The following is a 27,932-nucleotide window of genomic DNA, read 5'->3' as shown; positions in this document are numbered from 1 at the left end:
GGAAAAAGCATTTGCAGCACGCTGTGAGAAACTAACTCTATAAAGTAAGGATGTCTGTACCTGACACTACACGGACCTTACTGTGGCTTACTGCACGCTGTAAGAGCACATATGAGCGTACCACAAAATGAAGTCAGTGTGTGCGCACGTATGAACTTGTGTGATAAGTAAACGGTTCCTGATTTATTATTGTCACTCTGTGCAAACACTAAACACCTCAGCATATAGCTCCAGCTCTCCATGCACTACTATGACTACATCAGATTTTGCATAAACACTACATGGATTATAAAATGCACTGAAAGAATTTTGTGCACGATACATATAGATTTAGTCTCGTAGACGCGCTCAATACGGCAGGTTAACTTAAATCGGTTGCTTTAAAGAAAATGTTTCATTTTTTGCATCACAACCTTAATTTGAAACATGAGATGGAGTGAAGTGTTGGTGAGAAATCAGCGTGGTTTTATTATTTCCTCGTTATCAAATTAAGCCTGCCGGGAAACAATATATGTGGCACGCAAATAATATTGTATCACATGATTACACTCACGACAACAGGGATTAAGAAATACACGATCATGCACAGAAAGGTGGTAACACTATTCACGAATTCAGATCCATAGAATTGTCCAGATGCCTCCGTGAGCAATAATATGACTTCCAGTGCTAATGGTGTGTCTCTTGGCTCGGATCCAAATCATGTCACCCATAGCACAACTAATATTTAACAAGGAAACATGCTCCGCCTACTAGGCTCCTGCCTTTCCAGTTGGCAACAGTGCGGCTGACATAACATCACGTAACGCTACTGCCGTAAGCACACTGCTGAAACCAGCTGGCAGGCATGACAAGGACAGTGCTGTATAGAAGAAAGCACGCGGTCCGCTACTCAATTAGGAATACCGACGCTTTGCTTGTTTATTCAAGTCCAAGGTTAATACGCTCTTTCCTTTACTCTCTTGGTGTCACGTAGCGGTGAAGAATTTCGCGACGCGAAGTCAATATCAACGGCACACAATACATGGACGCAGGTTGGCAGCAAACTAGCCTGGAACTGCAAATAACTCTTTTTTTTTTGTCGTGACGAAGTAGACATGCCGACGGTATGCGCATGTGCATAGCTGTGAAAGAACGTTCAAATCCATGAGACAGACGACTAGCATGTATCCTGTCGAATCTCTACTGCACATGTTTTTAATTTTTTTTTGAAGTTAATGTATCTCGATTCTAAAATTCCTCCTTTAGTCAATGTGGCCGCAGAGTGGGTGGATGGTGGATGTAATCTAACTCGACTACCGTCAGAAACTTAAATCACATTGGGAAAACTTCAAACAAATGTTGTTTTGAATGGTGGAATTCGTGCATAACTTGAAATTAGTGCAGCAAATTTCTTACATCAAATTAATTCTTATCTAACAATCTCAAGAAAACGTCCTCATAATCGAAGAAGTGTGAGAGCAGAAACGCAGTTTGTACTCCTAAAAGACATGTCACTGCAGAGGTGCTACAGAGCATTAGTTTCAAGTGACACCACATTAAATATAAGCACGGTGCCTTACCGCACACAAGACGATCATTGCGCGTCGGCTGCGGTCAGCGCCGGCAGGCAGCAACGTCGCCTCGGCGCGACGTCGTCGTCACCACAGATTTCCACGGACTTCGGTGTTTGAGGACGTGTAAGCCGGGCACCCCTCGGCGCATCTTGTCGCGTGAGGCACCCACCGCCTTCCACTGCAAGCGCCCAGCCCGGACTCCCGCTCCTCCGGGAAAGCCGCGGCGGTGCGCGCTGTCGAACGACTTCTCGACGACGCCGAGTTTCACAGCAGTGGGGACGACCACCGAAACCACACCGTCAAGAGACCACCACCACGACGCACGCGCGCACAAATGATACGAAGCGGGTAGCGGCGGCGGACCACCTCTTCTCGCTAACGGAGGGAAACAACGGCCTAGCAGCAACGCAACGGTCCGAACGGTCCGGCGCCAATTACCGGTACTGGAGCCCTCGAGGCTGCCGAAGCTAGGACGTTCCGGGGAAAGCACGTCTTCTTCGGCATGCGAGGCACGCTCGCAGGGCCTTCTTCTCGCCCAGCCTTCTTCTTCTCACTCAGTCGCTCTCTTCTCCGCTGGATTCCGTCGCACGCGTCTTCTGGCCGCAGAGGCCGAGTGGCACAAAACAAGAGAGCGCCGCAACAGCCCACTCTTACCCGTTCACGCTCCTCTCTGTGGTGCACGCACACCTCTTGAGAGTAAGCGCACGCACGCCTGCGCGACAAGAGAGGGTAAAGGGAACAAAAAGAGAAAAGGAAATTGCTGGAAAAATAGAACCAGTTCTCCTGGCGCTACACTCTCGCCTACCCGTTACTTCTTTTTCGATTTCGGGAGGAGAGCGAGGAGAAGGACGGCAGCGACGATCGGCCCAGCGGGCTCTCCGACGGAGAGTGAACGTTACCGGCGGGCGCAGCGCGATGTGGGGCAGCGATAGATTCCACCAGCGTGCCACCTCCGAGAGGGTCTGATCTGTCCCTTCGCCGCCGCTGCTAGCCGACCTGCTCCCGGGCAAGCGCGAGCGCGTAGTCCGTCGCTCTCGCCACTGCTTGCACTCTTCCTCTCGCGCCTCTGCAACCGCCCCACGTTTCTTCGGCGTCGCCGAATAGCCGAGAAATTTGCTCGTGCGCCACCGGATGTCCAGTCTGCAAGAAGAACACGGCTTGCCTGTCCCGCCGCTACCCTCTTCCGTTAGCCTCCGTCGCTTTCGTCCCACTGTCAGCTCCGCCGGTCACCGTCGCGCGCACTTTGCTTATTGTCCAGCGGGCTCTCCTGTCGAGGACAGGGGAGTCGTGCGTGGCGGTCTGCCTCTCTGGAACATCTTCCTCTCCCCGCATCTCCCTAGCACCGAGCGCTTTCTCCTTTTCCCCTCCGCTTTGTGTATGTCGGCGTGCGTGCACGTCTTCTCAGGCCTGGCACGCTTTGCGTGCTTGCCCGCGATCGCTGCCGCCTCTCTCGCTCTGGGGCGTTCGTCGTCGGCGTCGCCGCGAAAAAGCCGGCGATGTCCTCTCCCTTTCCGCTTGTCCCGCGTGCGTCGGTGTATGTCATCCGGGCGTCGGTCATGCAGCCAAGAACGCTGTGGTGAGCGGATTCCGGTTCGCAGAGACAGCACGGAGAGCCCCCCGCGCGCTTGGTGGACAAGCGCTGTTTGATCCTGTCCATCGCGGCATACCGCGTGCGAGACAGTGTCGCCGGAGGGGCATCGGCGTCAGACGTATGAGCCGCTTTACGCGCTGCGCTTCCCACATGAGCGGACGTCCCTGTGTCATATGTGTGCTCGATCGAAGTTGGTGCTGGTAGATTGTGGAAATAGAGCACAAAGCACATTTTTCAATCCTGCGTCACATGTGCGGACTGTTCTAGGTTAGCAACCTGTCGCGGAAGTGGTCTAAGCGCGTTAGTTTCTATGCAGGCCACAATTTCGGCGATTATTGTCATGCACGAAATAGCGGCTTCTAGCGCCTGCCTCGTAAACAGAGCTCGTGGTGTTTTCTCTGGAACTGCAAGTGACGGCCCTTATTCCGAGAACGTGAAAGCACTTCGACTACATAATCACAAATAAGGGACAAAAGGCCATTTCCGTTACTGTTTCCATTCAGGTAAATGTAAAGAAGAAATTGAAAAAAAAAAGAGTTCCACTGTGTAAGCTATTCCGCCAACACATTTAAAATGCATTACAACCACGCGACTAAATCCATTAACTTGTCACAAAATCTAAATTTCAACATGTCATCCCTCAAACTAAATTTCCGGGCTTAAAGAAGCTCCCACTACGCCTCCAACAGCCACTTTGACACTACTTCATAAAACCTTTCTTACTGCCGACTGTAAAGTGCATGTTGCTTTAGTTCGCAGTGGTGGTCTAGTCGTTAGAGCACCCACCTCGCATGCGGGAGGTGCGAAGTTCGATCCCCAGTGCCGTCGGGTACCCACCGGGGATACAGTGGGAACAAACTTTCCTCTGCCTGATTCTCGGCTTCTTTAGTGTGAAATGCTGGAGGAAATGGGTCCTTGTCCCCACCTTGAGTGAAACGAAAAAACGTTTTGCCATGGCGCTCTTTAGGAACATCTGCCCTTGCGCCATAAAAATCCATCATCATCATCATCATCATTTTGCTGGCACGTTATGTCTTAAGCATGAATGCCAATTCAAAATATTACGTGCCTGAGTCAAATAACACTTCAGAATACTTGATTCTAAGGAAATAAATATGAAGCCGCAGAACGTTTCAAGTCCCAGTAGCACTCCTGATGTCGTAACATTCGGCTTAATCTCGCAAATTTAAACCCGAACAAGCATTTCATAGCAGATAGAAAAAGACAAGCACAGGCGTTAGTACTGACCTAATACTGCTTCTACGATGAGTAGCTTGCATCATCACAGGATATGTGCTGACTGCTGGCGGCACTCATTTAACTACGAGCAGGTTTAGCTGCGAGTGTACAATTCCTCTCAAGTATACGAAATCCTCCAAGTGCCTTAAATGAATCCTAACAAGAAAAAGTGGTAACCCTTGTGCTTCATTATCCTTTTTCTACACCAATATTCAGACATTTCTGAAAAAAAAAGAAAGCGAAGCAGAGCGGAAGCACGTAATGAACGACTTTTCTTTTTTGCGCGAAGAGAAAGACATGACTCTCATGCTCTCTGAAGACCAATATTTTTTTTTGTATACGGTCGCCATCACAAAAAAAAACTTCGCAGCTTTCTAGGCACCTTCTATAAATTCAAGACTTCAAAGTTTAGCATAGTTAAAAGCTTATAAACATAAGAAGTTCCTGATTATTAAACAAAAATTTAACTGAAATAGGAATTTATGGTTCAGTTGGTGGCAGGAGTTATATCATTCTTTTGTAAAGAAAGCGAGCGCTCGGAGGGCGCTAACAAATAGTGAAAAAGTGCTAGGAGCCTCTGGTTTCGTGCTTTGTTTTCCGGAACGACATATCTTTTTATGGCTAGTTGCGTAGTTCAAGACTGCCGACAGATGAGTGCCTTTAGTTTCGGAATTGTAAATAAACAAGGTGCTTCATTGTCACAATATTTACAATTCCGTACAATTTTATTTGGTGGAAAGCGGCACAGCATCTTCGGTGTTGAAGTCAAGACCCGAACCTAGCTGGTAACACAAAAAATGAGCATTGGCATACTGGTTCCTGATGGGTTGAGTCGATGCAGTATGGCGAGATGCTCCCATGGAGTCGGCAGACTGATGCCTTTGTTAATATTGGACAGAGAAGGACTGGAGGCGCCACCAAAAGCGATGGATTCCATTGCAACGGAAAGGAGAAAAGTTAAGCGGTCGGGATCGTAAAGGGTCGATGGAGTCGAAACACCTACCAGAAATTTTAGTCTAATCCATCATCAACGATTTCTCCGCACCAGAACGCTCACTGCAAGCGCCATATAAGTGAGGCCCACACTGGCTGGAATCGTATAGCGATTCCGGTTTGATTCCATTTATTTTGTTGGTATCCCTCGTTTTCATTGTACAAGCGATGGGAGCCCCATGTTTGCACTGTCCTCGCTTCGAGCCCAGTGAAGGCAGGTTCGTGGCGTCACCCCAGCCAATCAGAACGAGCGAAATAAAGCAAATGGAACAATCTCAAACCGGAATCAATGTATAGTACTGTTGAAGAGGATGTACCTCAGGGGAGGCGCTCAAGAAAACACTTACTAAAATCCACGTCGTCACCGTCCCCGTTATCTGCTGCATTATTATCTCAGCAGTGAACTCCAAGAACAAACAAGAGTCTATTTCGAAAGCGTAATCTCGACGTCGAGGGAGGGGGAGGAATAAGAGGAAAGGCAGGGAGGTTAACTGGAAGAATAATCGGTTTGCTACCCTACACGAGGGGAAGGGAGTGAGGGGATAAAAAATGAAAGTGAAAGGAGAGTAAGAGAAATTTGAAGTCACATGGAAAGTCCGCGTTCGTTAAGTCACAGCCTATCATGCTGGCTAGAAGTTCGCAATAAGTGGAGCAGTGCCTTGGAAGCCTTCAACGCCGGCGATCGCCACGGCCAGTGGCCGAAAATCTTCATTTCCGTCAGTGGGCGTGGATCCAGAAGCTGCAGCGCCCGCCTGAGAGACTGCCTCTCGGCGCTGTAGGGAGGGCAGTCACAAAGAATGTGGGATATAGTCATGAACGTCCAATGTACACAGTATGCTTATTCGACAGCGAACGAAGAAGCCTGAGAATTTTGTCTCTAGGTTGGTCATTCCAACGCCATCCATAGAGGAGGAGTTGTCATGCAAAGCAATCGCTTTAAAACGGCAAAGAGAAACCAAATGAACTGTATTTTTCGTGCTGGACGTCTTTTGCAACTTTTTTTTGTTTGAGATGCCGCTATCATTCTAAAGATCGGAAGGCGCACGGAAAGCGTAAGTCGGTAGCGTTAACTTACTCCATAATCGATGGACCGCGCAGGATGGTCACGAACTAAGAATGAAGAAGACGGAACAGCACTCGTATCGACCTGTTAATTTCTTCGTATGCATATTTTCTGCGCTGTTTCCTCGAACATGAACTACCAACAAGCGCGGACATCCAACTTAACAATTTCTCCGGAAGCTGTTTATCTTGTTACACCAGCCTTACAAAAACAGTTTTAGACAGTATATAGAGTGTCTATAGACTTCTGTCTGTAAAGTCTCTAGACTGTCTATAGACAAATCTCAAAGAGCACTCTATAGGCAATACAAATGTCATAGACAGTCAATAGACAATCTATAGATATATAGCCGCAAACTTTTAGTAGACTTTTATCTATAGACAGTCTATAAATACGAATAGACAAAAATCAATATCTATAGGAAGTCAATATAGTCAATAAGAAGTCTATAGACTGTCTATAGACCATTTTTATAAGGGCAGGCTTCTTGCCACATATAAACCGATCTTAGGGATTAAACATTGTGCTTATTCCTGCATCTGCGTTTAGTAAAACTTCCAACTCCCTTGCTCTGAGGTTTGGAGAATGAGTCTATTCCATTACTTGTGTAATGCACCCAGCTTCCCTCGTGCAATTTTCCCACCAATGCTTCTGCTCACAGATACTTGAGCGCCAGGAAGGAAGTGACGACAGAGGTAGGAAAGTTCTTATTTTAACATTGTCCAACCAATCCAGACGTCAGCTCCAATTCTTCCGTTAGCAGCCGGAAGAAAGCTCGCTGGAGCGTCGTAGCATTGTCATTATAATGGTATACAGCGCAACGATAACAGGCAACCATATAGGTTTCCTGCTATGGTGTCTACAATGCAAGTCTAATGTTCGTGCGATTTCCCAGCCAAATCATTGGTTCGGACCGGTTTACTATGCATGAGCAACCACCTTCTAAAATGTTCTAGACCTCCCTTTAGATTATCATATAGTATTAAAGAAATTGGACAATCCCATAAAGCTTAATCTACCCACTAATCCCCAATAATCCATATTAATCCTTTTTCTTGGTGCGCCTACTTCCCAACTTTCGGGCTTCCTTAAAAGCTTTGAGATGTCGGCCTGCTTCCAAATTTTGGAAGTTCTTGAGATTTTTAAATTTGGCGGTGCCCTAAGATTGGCCCAAAGTGGTCGTGCAGTGTTGATGACGTCACGACTTTATCAAACGCATTCATAGAATGCAGGGAGTCCTCACACCACTACTGGCGGAGTGGTGTAGCGGTTAAGCATACGCCACTGCCCCGGCAGGTGGCTGTTTCAAACACAGCCACGAGTGGAGCTTACCAGACGCGGGTATCTCTCCCTGAGCTCCCGTAAGGTTCATGCGCAGCGCCATGGCGGGCAGGTGGCAGTTTCATTGAATTTCTTTGAAGTAATTTAACTTCCAGGTGCCACGGGGGGCAATTAGCTCACAACCGGGTGGGCAGGTTGCCAAGTGCCACGGTGACGTCGCAAAGCCACGTCACCTCTCTCGACCAGTCATTAATTTAACTGCCACCCGCCACGGCTGGTATTTTGCTCACAATGCAGCGGGCAGGTCACAACATGCCACGGTGGGGAGTTTGTGACGAGGTCACAAGGCGACGTGACATCTGTACCCCAATAAGGAAATTTCCTGACAGAGAAGCCAGATTTTTTTGTGTGTGTGAGACGCCAACCCGACAATTATCGCCTTTAAAAAAACATACTCCTCGAGTGCGATTTGAGCAGCTGGGGGCGCAAAGCGAGCACTTTCGTTTCTTGATGCCTCAGATAATTCGGTTTTAAGCATTACTTCTCTTCCGGTCACCAGGTGCACTGTAGAATTCAAAACAAAAGCTGAATTGAGTTTCCTACCCCTGGTGAAGAACCAGAGCAAACGTTCTCAATGAAAGGCTGTCGGCGGCGGCATCAAATTCCTATGTACCCAAATTCGAAGAGAGGCTATGTGCTAGGTATTACACTTTCTGTGAAACAGTGAACGTATTTTATGCTCTCCAGGAGTCTGATCTGTCGATTAGGAGTCTGAATGCGCTTTGCAGAAACCAGCGTATCGGCCGAAGCGAATATCTTCTGTTACATTCTCGTAAATAGGCGAGAAGCGTCTGTACAAATATTTCACAATGTAGCGCCACTATGGAGTGCGCGACGTGTCCGTTAGCACCATTACTTAATATGGCTTGAATAACTGAACAGAAAGCACACGAAAACAGCGCAAACTTCACAAAGGACTCAGAAAAGAGAGTCAAGACACAGGCCTTGACTAACAACTGAAATTTTATTGTTCTGACACATCGATAAATATACTGAAGGCATCAAAAACAACAAGAAGGATAAGACATGAAACTGTCGCAAGGAAACGAAATTCCTTATCCAGAAGGGCCACGGATGGGGTGCTGACACAGCGGTCTTTTAGGCTTGCGATTTTTTTTGGCTTCGGTTATCTCTCGCGTGATTTCGTCACTGCACCTGCTCAGAACGCTCGTGTCCCTCTAATAAGGAGTGCATTTACAATCGCGGCAATGAACGCCCAGATGAGCCGCTGCGGTGGCTCAGTGGCTATGGTGCTCGGCTGCTAGCCCGAAAGACGCGGGTTCGATCCCGGCCGCGGCGGCTGAATTTCTTTGGAGGAGAAATTCGAGGCCCGTGTACTGTGCGATGTCAGTGCACGTTAAAGAACCCCAGGTGGTCGAAATTTCCGGAGCCCTCCACTACGGCGTCTCTCATAGCCTTAGTCGCTTTGGGACGTTAAACCCCATAAACCAAACCGAACGCCCAGACCGCCTTAGATTCGTGTGCTTGCATTGTATTTGTGCTCTGACAATCTTTTGTTAAGGTATCTGCCGGTTTGTCCTACGTAAGCATAACTAGAAGACAAGGGAATTGAGTAGACTACGCCTTGAGCACGGGAAACAAGCCGATCGCGATGATTCTTGGTTCAGCCAACGTATCTGCGACCCTTCTGATTTACACGCTTGCACAGGCTTGACAGACAATCTGGGGTTTAAAATACTGCATCTATTCCTACTTTTTTCCCGATTTTTCTCAGGGAATGTGAAATACCATGTAAGTAAGGAATCACGGCGATCGTCTTATCCCTGTCCCTTTGACGTGGTTCTTCTATTGTCAACATGGCCTCGGACACCGATGACAAGAGTGTGAGAGGGTAACCAGCCTGCATAAGTCGGCACGTCTGGTTGAAAAAAACAGAAAGACAATGGTTTCCGTTGATTAAGGGAAATCATATAACATATGCCATCAGCTTGCTTCCGAACGAATGTCTAGCTGAGCAAGCCCTTACGCTGAAGCGGTCTCCGAGTTACTGGCGAGTCAAGCCACTAGAGTTCTCCAAATACGTACACTGAAAGGCGCAGGATTCGAAGTGCAGCAATTGTATCTATTTAAACGCAGAACAATACATTCTAGCGCTGTAACAAAGAGAACGTTGCCGTCTCCCTACCGAGTTTTGAGCGGTCAGATTCCACGCGAGGGACCTGGTGTGTTTTGTTCAAAATTTTCTATTCCGTACGTACCTCCCTTGCAGAGACAACGTTACTCCCGACTTTCTCTACCTTAGCTGCATTGTGGTAAGAGTTGGAATGCGAGTATGGCAGAAGCACTTTCCTCCCGGAAAGGGATTTCTGGAAGTCAATTACTTACCTGAATGCACATTCGCATTTTGGTTCATATGTTTGGGTTCGCTTATTTTTTATTTAGAAACTAATCACTGGCACCAAGTACTTTTCGCTATTTCTAAAGCATGTGATTGATGTCACTTCAGAGGTCAGTAGCAGCTCTCACAGACTATTCACGCAACGTGTTTCATTTCTCCGGTATGTGAATTGGATGCGGAATTTATAATAAATAATTTTGATGCTGCAGCCTAAAAGACCTCAATCTCCATCCCTCATAAAAAAGCTTGGACGCAGAAAACCTGTTACTAGATTGGCACTACACTAAACTCAGAGCCCGAGCTCAGTATGCCTGTGTTTTCCGGGCTTGAGGGCGCCAGTGTCAAGATGTGAAGTACAGTTGTGCTAGTGCTATGCTTTTCTTAAAAAAAGAAATTGAGTTTCAAGCTAGAGCAGGAAACCAATGTGGCATTCTTCCGCTCAGTCAGTTCGTGCACAGCGGCCGGCTACCAAATCTGGTTTTGCGGTCTTCACCGATTTTTTGCGCATTGGAATTAGTCGAGCACAATAGCCGCCGTTCTTGTTCTTCAGTCGAACGTACACGCCTTTGAGCCCTTTGTGATGTCAATACTGGTCAGCCTAAGAATAGAACTGGGCTACGCTTGTTTGTACTTCCTCTTTTTGGCGGCAACGAACGCGTCGTAACGCAAGCGCTTCGTAATAAGCTTGTTCCTTGTTCGGAGCAAGACACACTGGTTAGTCTAATGGTAGTGTCGGGCCGCACTGGGCTCGTGCCGCCGCCGCCTCATTGCGGCAACGAATTAATTGAACGCGCGGTAATACTCGTGGTTATCGTTCTTCAAACGACAGCGCTGACTAGTCCAATAATAGCCCCAGGACGACCGATACCGTCGCAGCCACAGTTTCCTTTTTTTTCCGCCCGCGTGCTGTCCCGATAAGATTCGAGTGAAAGAGGGCGTTGCCGCTGGCGTCGACATTTAAAGGCCCACCCTGAGTAGCGCACGATACTTGCGTTCCAAACTCTTTGTTCTCGGTAAGGCGAAGACAACATCGCGCGTTTCTATTTTTAGTTCCACCGATCTCCCCAGTCCTGGCTAATGCACTACCGAAACATGGCGTCCACGCTTGCCGATCTCGTGGTGCTGGACGCCGTCTATAGCGCGCTTGCGCGCCTGATAACAATGGTAGATGGCAGAAAGCACCGCCCCCATGTTTCGAAGCATCACTTCACTGAGAGGACAGCAGAATTCCAGCCGTGCTTGCTTTTTCTTTTGGAGAAGAACAATGGCTATATTGTTTTTCATTGCCACCCGAAAAACAATGGGAGCATTGAAAGTATTCGCGAACGCCCAAACGGCGGCGATTGCGTCGGCGGAGGGAGGTTGCGCACGTGGCTTGCCGACAGAGGCCGTCACGGTGATAACGAGTGCTCTCCAGAGCTGAGCCGTGACTCGGTTCAGGCTCTTTATGCCTTATGGACCATTGCTGAGGAATAACAAAGCGGTGTGAGTGCAATCGGCCTGCTCATATTCCAGACAGGCAGCGGGACGTGGAGGACTGGTTTAGTCTAGGCGGAATAATTGTTGGCCAGCTTCTTTCCTTCAAGTAAGCTTTGTCCGAGATGCAAGACTTGTTTCGTTGTCACTCTTTAAAGATATACTGTAGACCTTAATATTTTTCCTGTCTAAGTGGGGAAGTCTTGCAAAAAACTCGAATCTTTGCTTAATAAACAATAGTGCTGAAAATGAACAGATGAATGCAACTAAGCGAGACACGAAAGCGTTAAGGTGTGAGGCCACCTTTTTCAAAATTTTTTTAAATTTTGACCACTAAATTTTTATTTCACATTTACCTTATAAAGCACCACTTTATATGACATTCAAAAGCAAATAAGAGTGAAAAAAGCCATGCTGGCAATTATTCGCAAAAAATTGCCCAAACATGGCTGTTATGCAAACACTCATAACTAGTGAATGAAGAGAAGGAATTGTAAACTTTTCGGCACAGAGTTAGCCAACTAACCATACTGTGCAACCAACTAGGATCTTTGCCATCCGATAGTTTAGAAAAAAGTTATAGCAAAAATGCTAAAGAGAACAAAAAAATGTGTCATTTTTGCCTACCTTCTTTGACATAAAACATGATTATATCAAAACTCTCCATTCGATTTCATTTATCATAGTTCATTGCACAGGGTAGTAACAAAGGAACAAGCGTGCAAAGTTTCATTGAAAAATATGTATTCATTTGGAAGTTATCATTGTTTGTGCAACACGAAAGTACGAGAAATAAAGTTTTGAGAAAAACAAGAATAAAGTTTTTCAATCCTTGTAGAAACACGTCATCATGCCCTAGAAACTTAAAATCCTCCAGGTTCATAGCTAGGGCCCTCCTTAGCTGACACGAGCTCTCTTTTTGCATTTGTTGCTGCCGGTCTTTTCTTGCCGAGATGTTTTGCCTCGCCCGTTGATTGACGCTGGGCCTTCATCACACGGTAATGGTCACTGGTGCAACATGCTACGAGAGTGTGGTGGCCAGATTCGATGCCTGCTTCCCTCAAAATATCTGCTGTACTTCTGCTGCCATCATTGAAGGACGAATATGGTAGCATTCAAAGCGATAGCGTCAAGTGCGCGCAAAGTAAACGCTTGTAGCCATACTTGTAGCGTCTTGCATCCCCCTTGCGGAAATTTAAAGCAATGTTTAAAAAAAGGAAGCATTACAAATTCCCTTTGAATAATCTTTTACATATCAGACTAAAATAAAACAGAAAATTTTCAATATATGCCACTGATTAAAGCTGAGTTATCATTTTCTGTTACCAAACCACATCAGTGTCGGTTTCAGAACTGTTCACCACCTGTTCGAAAGTTGGCTATATCTTTTGAACGAAATAAGATACGAACATTATTCTTGCTGGAAAAGATTTTTGAATGTTTGGGGATTCACGAAATTTAAAAAAGAAAAATTGTCATTTTCACAAAAAAAACGATTTTTCAAAGGTGGCGACATACCTTAACTCAATCCCTATCAAAACAAGCAATATGTTGAACAGACTCCTTGCGGTTTAAGAATGCTGTTCAAGTTATTAGATGTCATCTGCTCAGAAACCATTTTAAGAGAGATGGCGTTTGCAAATTTCAATCCTGGGGAGAGGCTTTTCCTTTCTTTTTTCTCGACCAAATAGGCAAAAAGCGTGTCACCTCACCTACATTAGTTATTTATTAGATTTTCACTGTCGACTTCCTCACACCCAGACAAAATGTGAGTTTCAGTACAAACATAGCACAGGATCAGGATATTTGTAGCCATACTTAACAAGAAAAAAACGGAAATGCAGGTGTGCTGAAGATGCCATGGGTACTGTTTCACATTTGGACATTTCCTTCTGACACGCAATGCGCTAAATTCAGGCTCAACTAGGTGAAATACACATAATGCATCTAAGTGTGGACGCAGCTACATATTTAACGCATTCATCATCGCAAGTTGAAGGAGTCTGATATCTGCTGATCTCTTATAGGGTTTGTTTTTCGCAGGGAGTAATGCGGAGGTATGAAAGGACGGGCACCCACCCCTGATGCAATGTGTGAAAGTTTTCACCTGGCCTGGTGCTCGGCTTCTTTTCATTTTCATTTCAGCAAGTTACTCATCGGCATTCAAATTTACTCCACCTTGCGGGAGTCCCCAAGATATTAGACCATTCGAGATGATTGCGTGATGCTGTAGAATCCCCACTAGAGCAGTGCTGGAGGTTGCTCAGGACACTTATGCACACAAGGATAACTATTTTGATGAGGATAACATGAGGATAACAAAATTCGTCTATATTGCGACAGTATGTTATATTGGTTAAGTTATGTTTAGGGAAATTTTTTGCTGCCTTCTACGACAAAAAAACTTCGTCGCTTGAGCGTGATTTGCGAGAAACGTTGGCGAGGTATAGGATATATATAAAGATAAGTCGGCGAGAACAGCAGATTGTACTCGAAACAAGCAAAGTTTTCATAGAGTCCACAGCTCTGTTTACCGTTAAGAAAATCTCCCAGTTGTACTCATGGGCACCGCATATCGCGCTTTTTCTGAGAAATAGCACACAGTGCCATAAGACAGAAAGTAATGTTCTTAGGAGCTGCCCTATTTTAGATAGATCCGGGTATTGCAATATTTTTCGATATTGTTTCAAACATTTCCACTACTCCATTATTGGAATTCATCAGAAGGCTATTTCTGCGCCTCAAATCCTATAATTTTATGCTATAATATTAACTAGGATCATCAATGTCGTTGCTAGTAACATGCTAGTAAGATGCCAGTAACATGTACTTATCGCAATGCAGCATATATATATTGGTTACTTTAATATTTTACTATCATTTATATAGATCTTAAACAAACATGTTTCCTTACGCTTCCCTGTGATACGCCGAGCAAAACAAGTACTGTATCAGGTTGGTGTTCATTTATGACATCTGTTTGTCTACACAATGCATGACGCTATTCGATAACTAAAATCCAAGTGCATTAATCGCGGTAATACAGGACGTACTATTTCGGTTGCTATGGACGAGGGTGGCGCTATTGAACGCAATCATGGTTCGGTTACGCTGCACATTTACACCCCCGAAAGCACATTTGACCGGCGTCACCGTTGCTCAGTTGGTAGAGCATCGGACGCGAAATTCGGAGGTTGTTGGTTCGGGTCCCACTGGCTTCATGTGGTTCTCTTTTTTTCTGCTTTCTAATGCACTATCTTTAAAATATTTACTCTTATTCTCGCATTCATGAACACCACAAATTATTAAAAAACATTGCCTATGCTCCTTGGTTTCGGTGTTTGTTGGCTTGGTTGTGTGCTCAATAACTAACAAGGGCCTCAGTTCTGATGTCATGGCAATCATAAGAGGGCTGTCGCAGTTTTCACTCTCACCGTTCGATGACGTTCCACGTCACACTCGCGCTAATACAGGACGTACTACGTCCACCGCTATGGACCAGTGTGGCGCTGGTGAACACTGTCAACGTGAGGCTACATGCAGACACAAATACCCCGAAAGCAAAAGGTTGGACAGCAGTCGCCGTAGCTTACTCAGTTAGTTATATGAGGTTTTATGGCGCATTAGCAACTGTGGCTATCATGCGCCGCGTAGCTTACTTGGTAGACCGTCGGACGCGAAATTGGGAGGTCATAGAGTCGGATCCCACCGGCGGCATGTGGTTGTTTTTTCTTTTCCTTCATACGCATTTTATTTCACAAAATTACCTTATTAATCTCCGACTGATGAACACTACATATTAAAAAAATAACCATCCTCTATGCTCTTTAATTTCGGTGACTTTTGGCTTAATTCCGTCATGGTAATCGCTCTAGTGAGTATATAGTCAAAAATCTTTCAATTCAACTGTCGAACTAGGTGTGCAACAGCAAACAAACCAGGCATTACAAAGCGCTCTTAAAGGTAATATCGTATTATCGAAGTGTATCTCTCCTTTTTATCTTTCCACTGTATTTTTTTCTAAACGCCAGAACAGTTGCGCTGAATTTCCCTGAGAAGAAATCCTAAATATTGTCTACTGTTAACTATGCCTGTTTTTATTACATGCCTACTGACATTTAAGGCTAGTATTGAATGTCTTGCGATAACATCCTTTTTTATATGCGCATTGCTTAGTTCCCTCGTCCCATGTAGTGCAAAGCAACCTATTTGGAGATAATAAAATTATGATAATGCCCATAATGTCTTTGAGCGCACTGAGTTGCTTGGTGTTGTCCGCACGAAACTTAAGCCGCGCGATTCACCTCATGTATAATAGCCACATTTAAAGCACTGTGACGCATTGGAACGAATTTTAGTGTCAGTCCCTGTGCAGGCCTGCCAAAGTTTGGGCTTGTGTTCAACGTGTTCGTTCATATCGATCATTGTCTAGTTCTTTATGCCGTATCCTTTGGTTTGCCCTTCAGCCAATACTACCACTACCGTTTCTACTACTACTGCTTCTGCTACTGTCACTACCAATGTCGCACTATAACTCCTACTACTACTACCGCTGTACCGGTGCTACATTACCACTACTACTAACTATAGTAATAAAAAGGGTAATAACATGATTAATGCCTTTATCAAAACTACACACGCATTTCAAATGGTTGAGCACTAACAGTTTGTTTCAATTACTTCCATCAGTTAAGGAGCGGCGTAGTCAGGCTGCTGCTGTTGATGATGATGATTCAAACCATGCATACGGTGGCAAAACAAGACCTCAATAATAAACATTTTTACTTGCACTGGTCGGAGCATTGCAACCGTGTCTTCCGTAAAATCCACTTACACGTATCTGTATCTATCACAATTTGAAAAAAGAGCTGTGTCTGACATCTGTCTACGTTTCAGTGGACACCAAGGCTATTTATACGTTTCCTCAAATAAGCCATCTTGATTATTACCCAGACAAAATATGCGTTTGATTGCGGCCTCATTTAGTTTCCAAACTCGTTGCAGTTGCCGACGGAAACGGAACTTTCAAACAACATTACGTTCCCTTCATTTCCTCGCTTTTATCAATGCCCGATAAATACGTGACGCGAAAGTGCGCTGAATTTATTAGCGCCGCGAACTTCCTGCGCCCAAAGGCATATCCGTTAAAACTCCTCGGCTTCCGGTTGGCGGGGCTAAAAACGGAACGGAGACAGGTGTCCCCAGAGACAAATGAGCGGAAAAGAGACCCGCGACTCGTTATCCTTTCTCCGCGCGCATGCTTTTGACAGCCGCATTCGTTGCGTATCGACAGAAGTCGCCGGCGCACGATGCAGAAGGGTGTAAAACCTGAAGATCAGGCCGAAGGAAAATAGAGTGAGAGAATGAGAGTGTGATGAAGGGGAAGAGTGCCACCGGCCTCTTTATCACTGGTGTTACAATTTCCAATCGGCACAGCCTCTTCTGCTTGCTTCCATGCGGGTGGCGCGTTCAACGCCCCGCATAACGCGTAAGGGGGGCCGATGCTTGCGGTCGTCTTGTGCTTGTTGTTCCCACGACCGTCGAGCCTGTGAGTTCCTTTGTTCGACCGCTCCGGTGTAACGCACGAGGAAGCGGGAAGCACTTTGGCCGCGTGCGCATGCACGTCTTCTAGTGTGGCGGCCGCGACTTCTCACGAGTGCGTCCGTGCTGGTGAAACGGACACCCAGGATGGTTTAAATGGAAGGCTAGAAGAGGATCAACCGCGGCCGAGAGAACACGTGCCACACTCTAGGTCGTACGCTTACGATTTCCTCCAGCGGCACGCTGCAGTCGGCGCGTATTGAGGCTCTCCCAGTTTGTAATTCCGCGTGACGCGCCTGGGCTAATAAATGGAGCTTTGACTACCGCGATCGGCTCAAAGCAATTCTATTGGTAATTTGAGAAACGACTTCGTGTGATAATTGCATCATAGTAGAGACGCCCAAATGTTTAACTGGCGATCATGACGTCGCCATTTTTTGTTCTATTGACGTTTAAAGCGGAGAAAACTTGCGAAGATATTAAATCAAAACACAGGCACACTAAGCCCGGGCTTAATATTGAGCGCGGAGCGCAGGAGCGCGGAAAAAGCGACCGTCGCGCACGCTAGCTAAAGATTTCGTCGGCTGTACATCATAGTCACACGTAAGTGCCATATGTGATTTTTTCTCTGCCGAGGCTCCAGGCTCATTCGCGCTCCGCGGGTGTGTTGAGGTTGGGGCGATCAAGATAAGTTTTATGTTTTAGAATGCTTTTTCTTTCGTTAAAGTCAACTCTAAGTGGTCCAACTAGGCATCACCTAAAGGAAATCGTCTGCCTTATATTCAGGAACAAAACAATTACCTGGCTTTACTCTCCCTGCGTGAAATTAGTATAAAATTATAATCAATTAATGTACTTAAGCGAGCAATTAATAAACAGACTCAACGTAGGGACCCATTCTTTCAAGTGAAAACTTCGAGTAAGTTGAAAACACTGACATTTTGGGATTTCAAAATTTAAATGTCAATATCTCTTAAATTCCAAGGTACACAGGACTTTTTGAAAAGAAAATCAGAAATGCTTTCGCATATGGTCAAATATACGGTCGCCTGAGTGAGACCATGTTTGAAGTTAACCGAAAAAAATAGAATATCGAAATCCCATAACTGGCTAGTCCCAATAAAAGATCTCCTCGTATGAGAGAAATACGGGTTTCGTTCCCAACTGCCACCAAGTAGCCACCAGTTTCAAATCGATACATGCCTTACCCTGGCCTAGATGTCGGCATTTTACCAGTCAGATAATTGAAAAAGTAGCGGAAACGTTGTTTACTACTCGCTTAACTGCGACTTCTGCAATTTCCATGCTCATAATTAGCAGCGTACTCCGCAGTATGTATATGTCTCTAAAGCATCCTTCTAAGACAACAGCCTATTCAATAGACGCACCTTTGTTCATTCCAATCCATCGAGCTTGCGTGGAGGAGTGGTTAGTGTGCTCGTCTCGCAGTCCGTAGCCCCGTGTTCGATTCTACGAACTCGACCAATTTCCAATTCGGTTTCCTTTATTAATGCTTCCGGGATATTCCGCTCACGGCCAATGCCTCCGACGCCGACGAGAACACCGGCTTTTCTCCAACGCGGGGTCCTTAACGCTGTCGTGTTAAAAATGGGTCTCTGGCCCCGCCTTGTGTTGTCGGGAACACCTTGTCTAGCCAAAGTTGCGTTTGTGCCACTAAAATTCATCGCCATTATCACAAATACAGAATGTGCTATTAACGTTGTTCAGTTCATGCCAACGTTGTTTGGTCAACATCTAGACCCGCGTTGAACCACTGCTAAGGATATAATTACTTCCAGACATAACCATTGTATAGCTTTGTTATACAACTTAATTTAGAATAAGCTTTTACTTCATGTGAGGGATTGCCTCAAGCAATATTTTTTTTATCAAAGCACCAACCTCACTAAACTCTATGAAAAACGCCGGGTTGTGGTAATAGTGACAAATATTTGTTGTTGCTGCTTAATATTGGTTCTTCGTCCACTTCTGAGCTGTATCAATATTTCAAGCTGCTGGACGCCGGTTGACAACAGGCTCATTAATGGGTTGTATTCAGAGCTGAACGTTAACTAATCATATTTAAAGGCCAGTTGGTCTGACGTACTGTATAGATGAAGAAGGCAGCTTTTAGAGTGAACACCCAGAAGGCGAGTACAGGAGTAGCGCTCGTCTCCAGTAGACTTATCAGTGTGCTGTCTCAAGGCCACGTTCTTCTGTCAGAGTGTATTTGGAGCGCCAACATTTTGCATTCAAGGTAGCGCCCATTTTTCAGAATTGTAAACATCTAGTATTGCATTCGTTACTGCATCGTAAACTACTGAGATGCCTTTCATTTTCGTTGCAGGCGTCCAGTACTTCTTGTATATTGGAAAGTCCTGCCGTAAGTTCGACGAAATAAGTACAGTGGAGGGCTTCAGCTATATTTCTACCAAGTTGAAAATTTGTGGAGCACCAAATGACACAGCACAGCATTACTGTTTTTACAGTTACTCCAGATCAAGTTGTGGCTGCCACCACCGGGTCGAACGCCTGCAAACTTGCACGCCGAAACCCAACACCACGGTCACAGAGCAACCGCGGCGGGCGATGGTAAAATGAAAGTCGTGGCCTAGGAGCATCTAGCTTCTCAATGCCTTTCTCCGCAGTGTACGCTAAAGGCATTGTGCGCCGCTGCACCCTCCGTGTGGGGTCTACCAACGGCACGCCGGTCGTTGTCTTCTTATGGGGGTTTCTGGAACGATGGCGTTTTTTCTTCCCGCATGTTCGCTTAAAATTTAACTTCTCGTTGCTTTGTCAGACAGAATGAAAAAGCAAGATGGACACGCGCTGGCATTGAAAAGCGTTCGAAAGGGAGTGTGTGCTACAAGGTTGCAGAAGAGGAAAAAAAAACAATGTTAAACGTTCCAGGCTTTGCATCGTAGAAAGTGGAAGCTAAAATAGGCACGAAAGAAACACCAACGTCGGTATGGTCTTTACAATTTGGCCGACATGCATATCTGGGGGCTTCGCTCTTGAAATGCGCGTGTCGGTTCCAAAAGGCGGCGGTTTTCTTATATGAACGGTAGAATAAAGGCATCTGATGCTAATTATAAGCACATACACGCTAAATTCCTTGAGCAGGCCGACAAAGAGAAATCGAGCGAGAACTTTCTCCTAGAAATTCTTCTAGAATGCCAGCAGCTCTATCCGGCATATATGGGAGGCGACCCGAGACACGCGGCTGATGGATACATTGAATTGTTCTCAAGTGGCGTTAACCTTCATTAGACAGATAAATTATGCTTGATCACATATTACAGCACTGCCGCATATTACAGCCTTACCGTACATTGAAAGCTTACACGTGCACCATGTCAAAAAAGTGAAGCTTGACATTCGGCACGCGCTTCACAATCAATCTCAAGCTGCAAGTGCCTCCTTGTTGTGCACTGTAGCCTCAGTTTGTAATCTACTTATCAATAAACATTATTTTGTTTAGTTATGTGTGTTTCAAGCAGATGGTGGCAGCCTTTCTCGAAATCGTGCACTGTTTCTTAATCACACTTTCCGGATCGATGTTTAACATAGCTGTCTGTGCCCTGTAACCACGACGTTCTAGGCTATAGCGCACATTTCGGAGAATATTCATCTTGCTGTTGCCCCGCTTCCTGCATCTGTCCTTAATTATAGCTGTCTTCTGCACCGTTAAAAATAAACGCGAATAAAATATGATGACAAGCCAGCACCAGCAGAACTACAATGGCGTGATCCTCAGAACTGTTGTGCACTGTTGTTTTGGGTTTAATGGCACGTAGGCAACTAAAGCCATTATGCGCCAATCTGAAGGTACGGGGAAATCGTTTTGTGCAGAGGTATATAGAAATATTAAAATCATCGGCGATGTAGGGCCCCTAACTTTGGTTTGTATTTCCTAGTGAGGACAGAGGACAGAAATTTTACAAATGGCTAATAGTAAAAGCTTTAAAGAAGGTCAGGTAGCCTCAGTAGTCCTCCCTGGCTGCGAAGGGATGTTTAGTCTTCCAACCAATCAAATAAAAACCTCAGCCGCCTTGTCAAGAAAGAGGAGGCGGCTGAGGTGCATCGAAAACGAAGCGAAGCAGTGGGTAAAAAATTTAGTCCGTCGAGGAAACGTGGTTCTCTAAAAAACCTAAACACACATAACGTGTCAACGTGTGCATCATCCCCAAAGATTAACATTGCGTGTAAAAGAATGTGGTCATTGTAAAACTGCGTAAATTTTTTTCCTTAGTTGTTGAAGTTTCGTGCGTGAGTATAAAATGTCATTTACTGTTAATTCATCTCCACATTTTTCACGAAGGGGTTTTTCTTGTTTTCTAAATATGAGGTTATGAGCAAGGTGTGTGTGTCCTATACGAAGCCGACAGCAGAGAATTACTTGCTTGAAACGTTCCTAGTTTGTGCAAGACTTCCATTCACCTAAAACTGACATTATCAAGTGTAGTTCGTTGTTCACTTCGTTATTCCAAGCTAACTGCCATTTTTCTTTAATTTACAGTGTACCAAGTGCATGCAATCCTTAAGAGTTATGTTTACTTCATTTGCTTGCAACGAGCTTGAGCAGCGCACAAGTCTACGCTCTCCTTGCCTTTAATTCCGACATGGCTTGTTACCCACTAGAGTTTTATGTTTTGTAGTTGAACTATAGCTGTTATGTTTTGTATAATCTCACCGAGTAGCGTAGTGATTGCATGTCTAGAGTGAAGGGCTGTAAGTGCACCTACCGGGTATCAGTATATAATGCTGTATGAGAGATACTCGTTTACTATTTTTGTACGGCTGCAAAGATGGCGTAGCATTCGGCAGTGCAGATGGAAGCACAATGCGGAAGTCTATTTCATTCCAATTCCCTTGTGCCACTGCGGTTCCGACAGAGATATCTGCTTATGAACCATTTGTATAAAAAGCTATGAAAGTATTGTACTTTTTTCCTCGGGTGCAAGAAGTTCTTGTGTTATATAATGTTGTGGAGTTTGTTTTTCTCTACTGTTCTATTGAACCAAAAAAGTCATGTTCAAGTTTTTGGGGGGGAATGAAGGACTTACTTCTCGATTGCGCCTGTTATCAGGGCTCTGTCTTTTTTTCGCTCAAGGCAGCAGTTCCACCACTGCAAAGCGGGCGGACTGGGAGTTGCATCCATCACCTCGCTAGAGGTGCAGGAGGATCGCGCAGAAGAGGCGGGTGAGTGGGTTTCGGGTCTCCCTCGGCGTGGGGAAGTCCTGCGGGAGGCCGACCCATGAACATGCATTCCCTTTTTGAAGGATGCATGCGCAGCTTTCGCTGTCCCTGCCTAAGGCGTGAATGAATTTGCCATAGGCTCGGTGAAAGGGGCCTCGGCAGATGCCGAAGTGCTGTGCGCTGCACCGCCCCGCGCACATCAGTAATGTTGGATTTTGCGGAGGAGGAGAATGTGTTCTTTAATTTGCGTGCAATAATTTCTTTCTGCTGATTCGCGTACGCCCATGCCCTGTAGTATGCAGCGTGATTTCCGTTGCAGTTTGCGCAGCGTGGCGCAGGATCATATTCCTCAGAGGGGTGATTCTTCGCTACGCATTTTGCGCAAGTTTTGCGTCGCGGACCCTCTGTGAGCCGTGGCTAAACCTCTGACAATTTTAACATTTGCGGCAATTGGGTATGTAGCGTCCGACGCTAACTTTATGGGTATCAAACCTCGATAGTTTGAGGTGCTGGTGTTAGACGGGAGGGTCATGTGTTCAGTACCTATTTATTTGTTATCCATGCGGATTTTGTTCCTGTGAACGTATATTACATTTTGGTCGGTGAGCCCTTCAAGCATTCCGGTTTCGGTTATATGGATAAAGTTAGTTTCTGAGATTACAGCTCTGCTATGTTGAAAGATCGCTAGGGGGTCACGGAGACAGGGATGTCCCCTAAGACGCAATGTTTGAGACTTGTGGGGACTGGACGCTGTCGCGCAGTTGAAGGAGAAAGTCACCGCTGGCCATTTTGACACCAAGGCACCTGTTAAGAACTTCGACACCAGGAATAAAGGTATTATTCTAGCTTATTTTTCTTCGCTTTCACTATGGATCACATGAAACTTTGAGAATGTTGCTTTTTTTTCGGAAAAAAATCTGGTGCATCGTTCTGCACTCTTTTTAGACTGCGATCATGTTTGGAATGTGGTAGAGCCATGAAATGTGCACGTTATTCGGTCGTGGTGCCAGTCGCCCACCGTGAAGCCCTAAAAGGGGTCGAGACAGGAACTTGATGCCTTGCCAGTTCCGACCTTGCCAGCTGTACACCCCAAATATAACCAAATATGACGCAACTCAGGGTAGTTGGTCACACAAAGTTAACCCTCTTCGCCAGGCAGAAAAGGAAAAACAAAGGAGAAGGAGACAGGAGAGTCGTGAGAAAGGAGATAGGAAAGTGAAAGATGGAGGGGAGGACAGGAAAAGCAACTGCCGATTTCCCCCGGCCGAGCAAGGCCGCAGGCGCCGTCTACGGGAACCCGGGGCCAAAGTGGTGTGTTGCCTCCGCCGAATAGCCTTAAAGGTCCAAACGCTCGGCATCGGCTCAACAATCAGGATCCGCTTTTCCCCGGACACGACTGATCCACGCTTGGCTCAGCGCGGGTGCTGAAATCCGTGGAGAAGCCTTGTTCACCATTATTACCCTGCGCAGATGTCCCTGCGGATATTCGGGAACCCGTGGTGACGCAACTCACCGACATCTTCTCGCTGCATATGCCCCTGCGGGGAACCAGAGTTAAAAAATATACTAAAAGAAAGGTTTAACTAGGACAGGTGCAATCTTTCTCTACAATAAAAAAAAAGAATAAAAACCGCTGGCCCACATTTTGTAACTACACGTAAACACAATGATTACTGCCTCAATTATGTCCGAACCCGGCAAACAAGAGGATTACGAAAGAAGAATCAGGTGAACAGGAAAGCGAAAACAGGAACTCGAAATAAGGGCGACCAAACGCAGCGAATGTGGCACACAACACTGAATGGATTGAACGAGCAATGAGTCAGCCAAAAAAAAGGCGAAATTTCGAAAAACAGTCCAAACGCGCATGCGGCCTTTGGAATCTTGATTCAAGGTTTTGCGGCGCTCCTCCGAACGCTGCATATTATATCGCTGCTTTACATTGTCGATTATTACAAGCAGAGTATCCTGAGCTGCCGTAACTAACACAACGGATTTCGTTGATATACTGTACTCCTTCGCGTATCACAGAAGCTCACAATGTATGCGAAGCAATCTAAAGACAACTTCATGTCATAAGATTTTGTTAAAGAGAAAAAAATACGAAACAAAGGTGTCATACATTAGGTCTTCTCGCAACAGATATATGGAACTTTCTGACGACCACAGCATAAATCTTCCGGAAACTTCATATCTTCTGAAGCCATTTTAGTCAATGATTAATAGTAGACAGAAGTGCATCATTGTAGATTTCGCGAAATTTTGTATCCCTTGAGTAAACGTGTTAAATAAGCTAAACATTAATCATAGTGTTTGAACCAAATACGTCTTTCACTTCAGGTTCGCTCTATAAACTTTGTTTACAATAATATATCTTCAAAATGCATGCCTTACATTGTAAAAGTTTTTCTTTCGTAGTAATAGTAGGCACCCTTTAGAAATTTGGTTGGGTCTCGAAATTGATTATTCGTATATACGCACATGTTTACAATAATTAGATTAGATCTTCAAAGTACCATTTTCTGATATGGCTTCAGTTAGGTTAAGCACACGAATCACTGGTAATGACATCTACTTGTCACACAGTGGTTGAATGTTATATCTTAAAGAGCTACACAACACTTACCGCAGCTGGTGTTTTGCCATCATAATGGCATTTCATTATTTGCCAGGCACAATATCAGTAGGAGTGGAAATTTTGGAAGCTTAATGCTTCGCTGAGAAGTGAAGAGTACTTCAAAGCGTGAATGAGGGCAGGTTTGGCAAATTTCATATCCACGCGTAGTCCATTATTTTGGTGTTCTGTGTTTAAGCATCAATGTTCGTCGAATAGAAGTCGAAATCGGTTCGATATGGTCAACGAAAAAACCGGAGCAGAAGCAGTTTTTCAAGAGCCATCAGAACCTTAGCCAGCCTGAATGCCAGGCTACTCGCTCTTGAAAAGAAAAAATTGTTACGGTGAAATTCCACCTTGAAACATTAGACGAGGAATGCTATCAGGCTGACCGTGCCCGGTCGCGGACTAATCGGGCATTGTAGTCTGAGCAACCGACTATGAAAATTTCTCTTGATGAGCATGAACACATGGCTGCCAAGCGAATCTCGAAACTCTATTGTTGTGGGGCCCTAATCACAAGTACGAACGAAATTATTTCGGAGTTTGGAAAGTACTGCAAATCTCTCTATGAAAGCACGTCGAACAATTCCCCATTGTCTCCGCGTTGCACGGTTGATGTCCCCGTAACGCCCCTTTCAGGAAATGAGTGTACGGCAAAAAATGGCCTTTTAACCTAAGTAGGATTGGATGACGTCATTAATCAACTGCTACTTTCTAAAACTCTTGGACCTGGGAGCCCCTCGGGTGAATTTTAGAACGCATTTAATTTCTTACTCCCAGTTCTAGAGCAATTTTTCATCCCCAGTATTCATATTGGCGTTCTGTCAAAGCAATTTACGAAAAGCCGTAGAGTTTCGCTCCAAAAGGCGAGAGTGAAAAAAAAATTGTGATATGAGGGTGGCTATGGGCCTATTAGGCTTTCAATGTAGATTATAAGATTTTTTTTAAGTTATATCTAATCGGGTGGAGTGTACTATGTGCAATGTGTGCATTGACTGCACTTCACTAGGCGTGTGGCTTGAAGGGCCGATCCATACATTCAGAACTCTATGCTGTGCGCGGTTTTTCAGTACAGTTGTGACTCTCTCAGGAGCAATCAGCGATGCCGCAATGGGGCTGGCAGCGGTGTTTGATCGAGAGTGCCATGAAATAGCTTGCAGAGGTGTTTGATCGAGTGTGCCATTAAGGCCATTTTGATCAACACAGTTCCCACTTCGAGTTATTGATCAATTCGCTCTCGCCCTACCATAAGCTTGCCGTCCCGGTTAGCTCAATTGGTAGAGCGACTGCTGCGGTGAAGCGGTGGTCCAGGGTTCGAACCCCGGACCAGGACGAATTTTTCTTTAACTATGAAGTTTCTGCGAAAGCTGTATATCTTTCTTTTGTAGCCCTATGGCTGCGCTCGGGTGGATGTCAATGAGTGATTACTCCCTTATTACAAATCTACTCCACCTTAGGGGATTCCCCACAACTTTTGACCTGCCATTAAGGAGCTTGCAAAGGTGTTTAATCGAGTCCGTCATTAATTTAATTCTACTCCTTTACTGCACGGCAACATCAGGATCGGTTGTTTCCAATGGAAGACGTCTTAGTTCCAATAACTGGTCCACACTTTTGATCGTAAATGTTTTTCTTTTACAGGTAGTCTGCATTCTGCCCTCTGTGAAACCAGGTTGCGAGTTGTCTCTGCTATTCCTAACTCTTTACTTTGGACAGCTGTGTGTGTATGAGTGTTCTGAATAGTAGGGCTGTTCAGGTTTTTCTTATTTTCTAGGAAACAAGCTCAAGGTATTAGCTTATTCAAATGATTTCGCATTCACCTGTGCGGGGGTTTAAGCATACACGAAGTGACCAATAGTTCTAGAAATTGCCGCCTGTGCTTTGTTGTATGGGAGGAGGAAAGATTTTAATGAATACAAGAGAGGTCTCCCGGCATACGTCTGCTGATTATGCTGGCGCTACATCAGTGCTCAATCCACTCAAGTACCTTGGTGTCGCATTGAATGCCCATAAACACAGGGCCTATTTCTGGAAAGAATCTTTCCAACTCTAAAGCGCTATGCTCAGATTTTCTCCAATATGATCTGCCGCTATTCGGCAGTGAGACTGCTTGTATCTTATTTCTGGCCACTTAAATTTTTTATGTACTCCAAAATATTAATTGTGCTCGACTTTATATACACTGGGTTCAAAAGCTGTTCACATCTTCTGTGCGGGATTCGTGCTTTGAACATATGAGACGTGATATCGCTTTCCGCCCTGTCAGCGCTGATGGCCTTTGATTAAGACGTCTTTATGTGCGACGGATTGTTCCACGCTCTTTTTTTCCGGGACAACTTACGCACCATTGTTCGTGTGGTCTTGCAAGTAAATTTAGCCAATGGTTCGCCAACTCTTCTTATGTCTTCTGTAATTTGTGATCCTCCTAGCTCATGGGCGTGAATGCATGAGGTGCATCAGGCGGTTCGCAACTCCAGCTTTCTTGGACATCAATTTTGATTGTGACGCAGCTGCGGAATATTTTAAGATACTACAATGAATAGGCCGATCGGAGAAGTGCAATCTTCTAATGCATAGGAGCTCGAATCACGCTTCTGAAGTTTGTCCTGTTTTCGCACTGAGTTGTTAAGACTGCCACTGAAAACGAATGGGGTGCGTTGTTACAATTAATAGTAGAATACAAAAATCGCCCTGAGGAATGTCGCTGGGTATATTGATTGTTTCGGTGCAGCCTTACGATGTTACAAAATGCGCTCATAAACAACTTACCCCTCAAAAATTTGCTGATCCAGACTTTCTGGGTATTTTTTTCACTCTTTAGTTTTTCGGCTCAGTGTTTCTTTTCAGTCTCATGGAAGCGTTTACAAAGATTTGATTTCTATGCTGTTCGTTCCGTCATTGCACTGCTGTGTAAACTTTGGCATTCCTGGACATCACGCACTTAAAAGGCACCTAAA

The 27,932-nt window shown here is 45.2% G+C and overlaps 1 protein-coding gene across 2 annotated transcripts in view; it reads right to left on the bottom strand.

Annotated features, from left to right (window-relative positions):
* The window catches only part of LOC149362289 (uncharacterized), a 122,238-nt gene that overhangs the window by 27,048 nt on the left and 67,258 nt on the right, over positions 1-27,932 (bottom strand). Inside the window, exon 1 of one of the 2 annotated variants that reach the window (XM_089572977.1) lies at positions 1,563-2,078. The exons of the other annotated variant lie outside the window; for it this stretch is intronic. Within the exon in view, the coding sequence (XP_089429103.1) occupies positions 1,563-1,580 (18 nt within the window). The 5' untranslated portion in view covers positions 1,581-2,078. Of the gene's footprint in view, positions 1-1,562; positions 2,079-27,932 lie in introns of those variants that run through there. 2 annotated transcript variants of the gene reach the window in all.

The sequence above is a fragment of the Amblyomma mixtum genome, chromosome 2, assembly GCF_055824585.1.
Source record: "Amblyomma mixtum isolate Tamu chromosome 2, ASM5582458v1, whole genome shotgun sequence".
NCBI classification, from domain to species: Eukaryota; Metazoa; Arthropoda; class Arachnida; order Ixodida; family Ixodidae; genus Amblyomma; species Amblyomma mixtum.
This window is presented reverse-complemented; position numbering and strand designations above follow the sequence as displayed.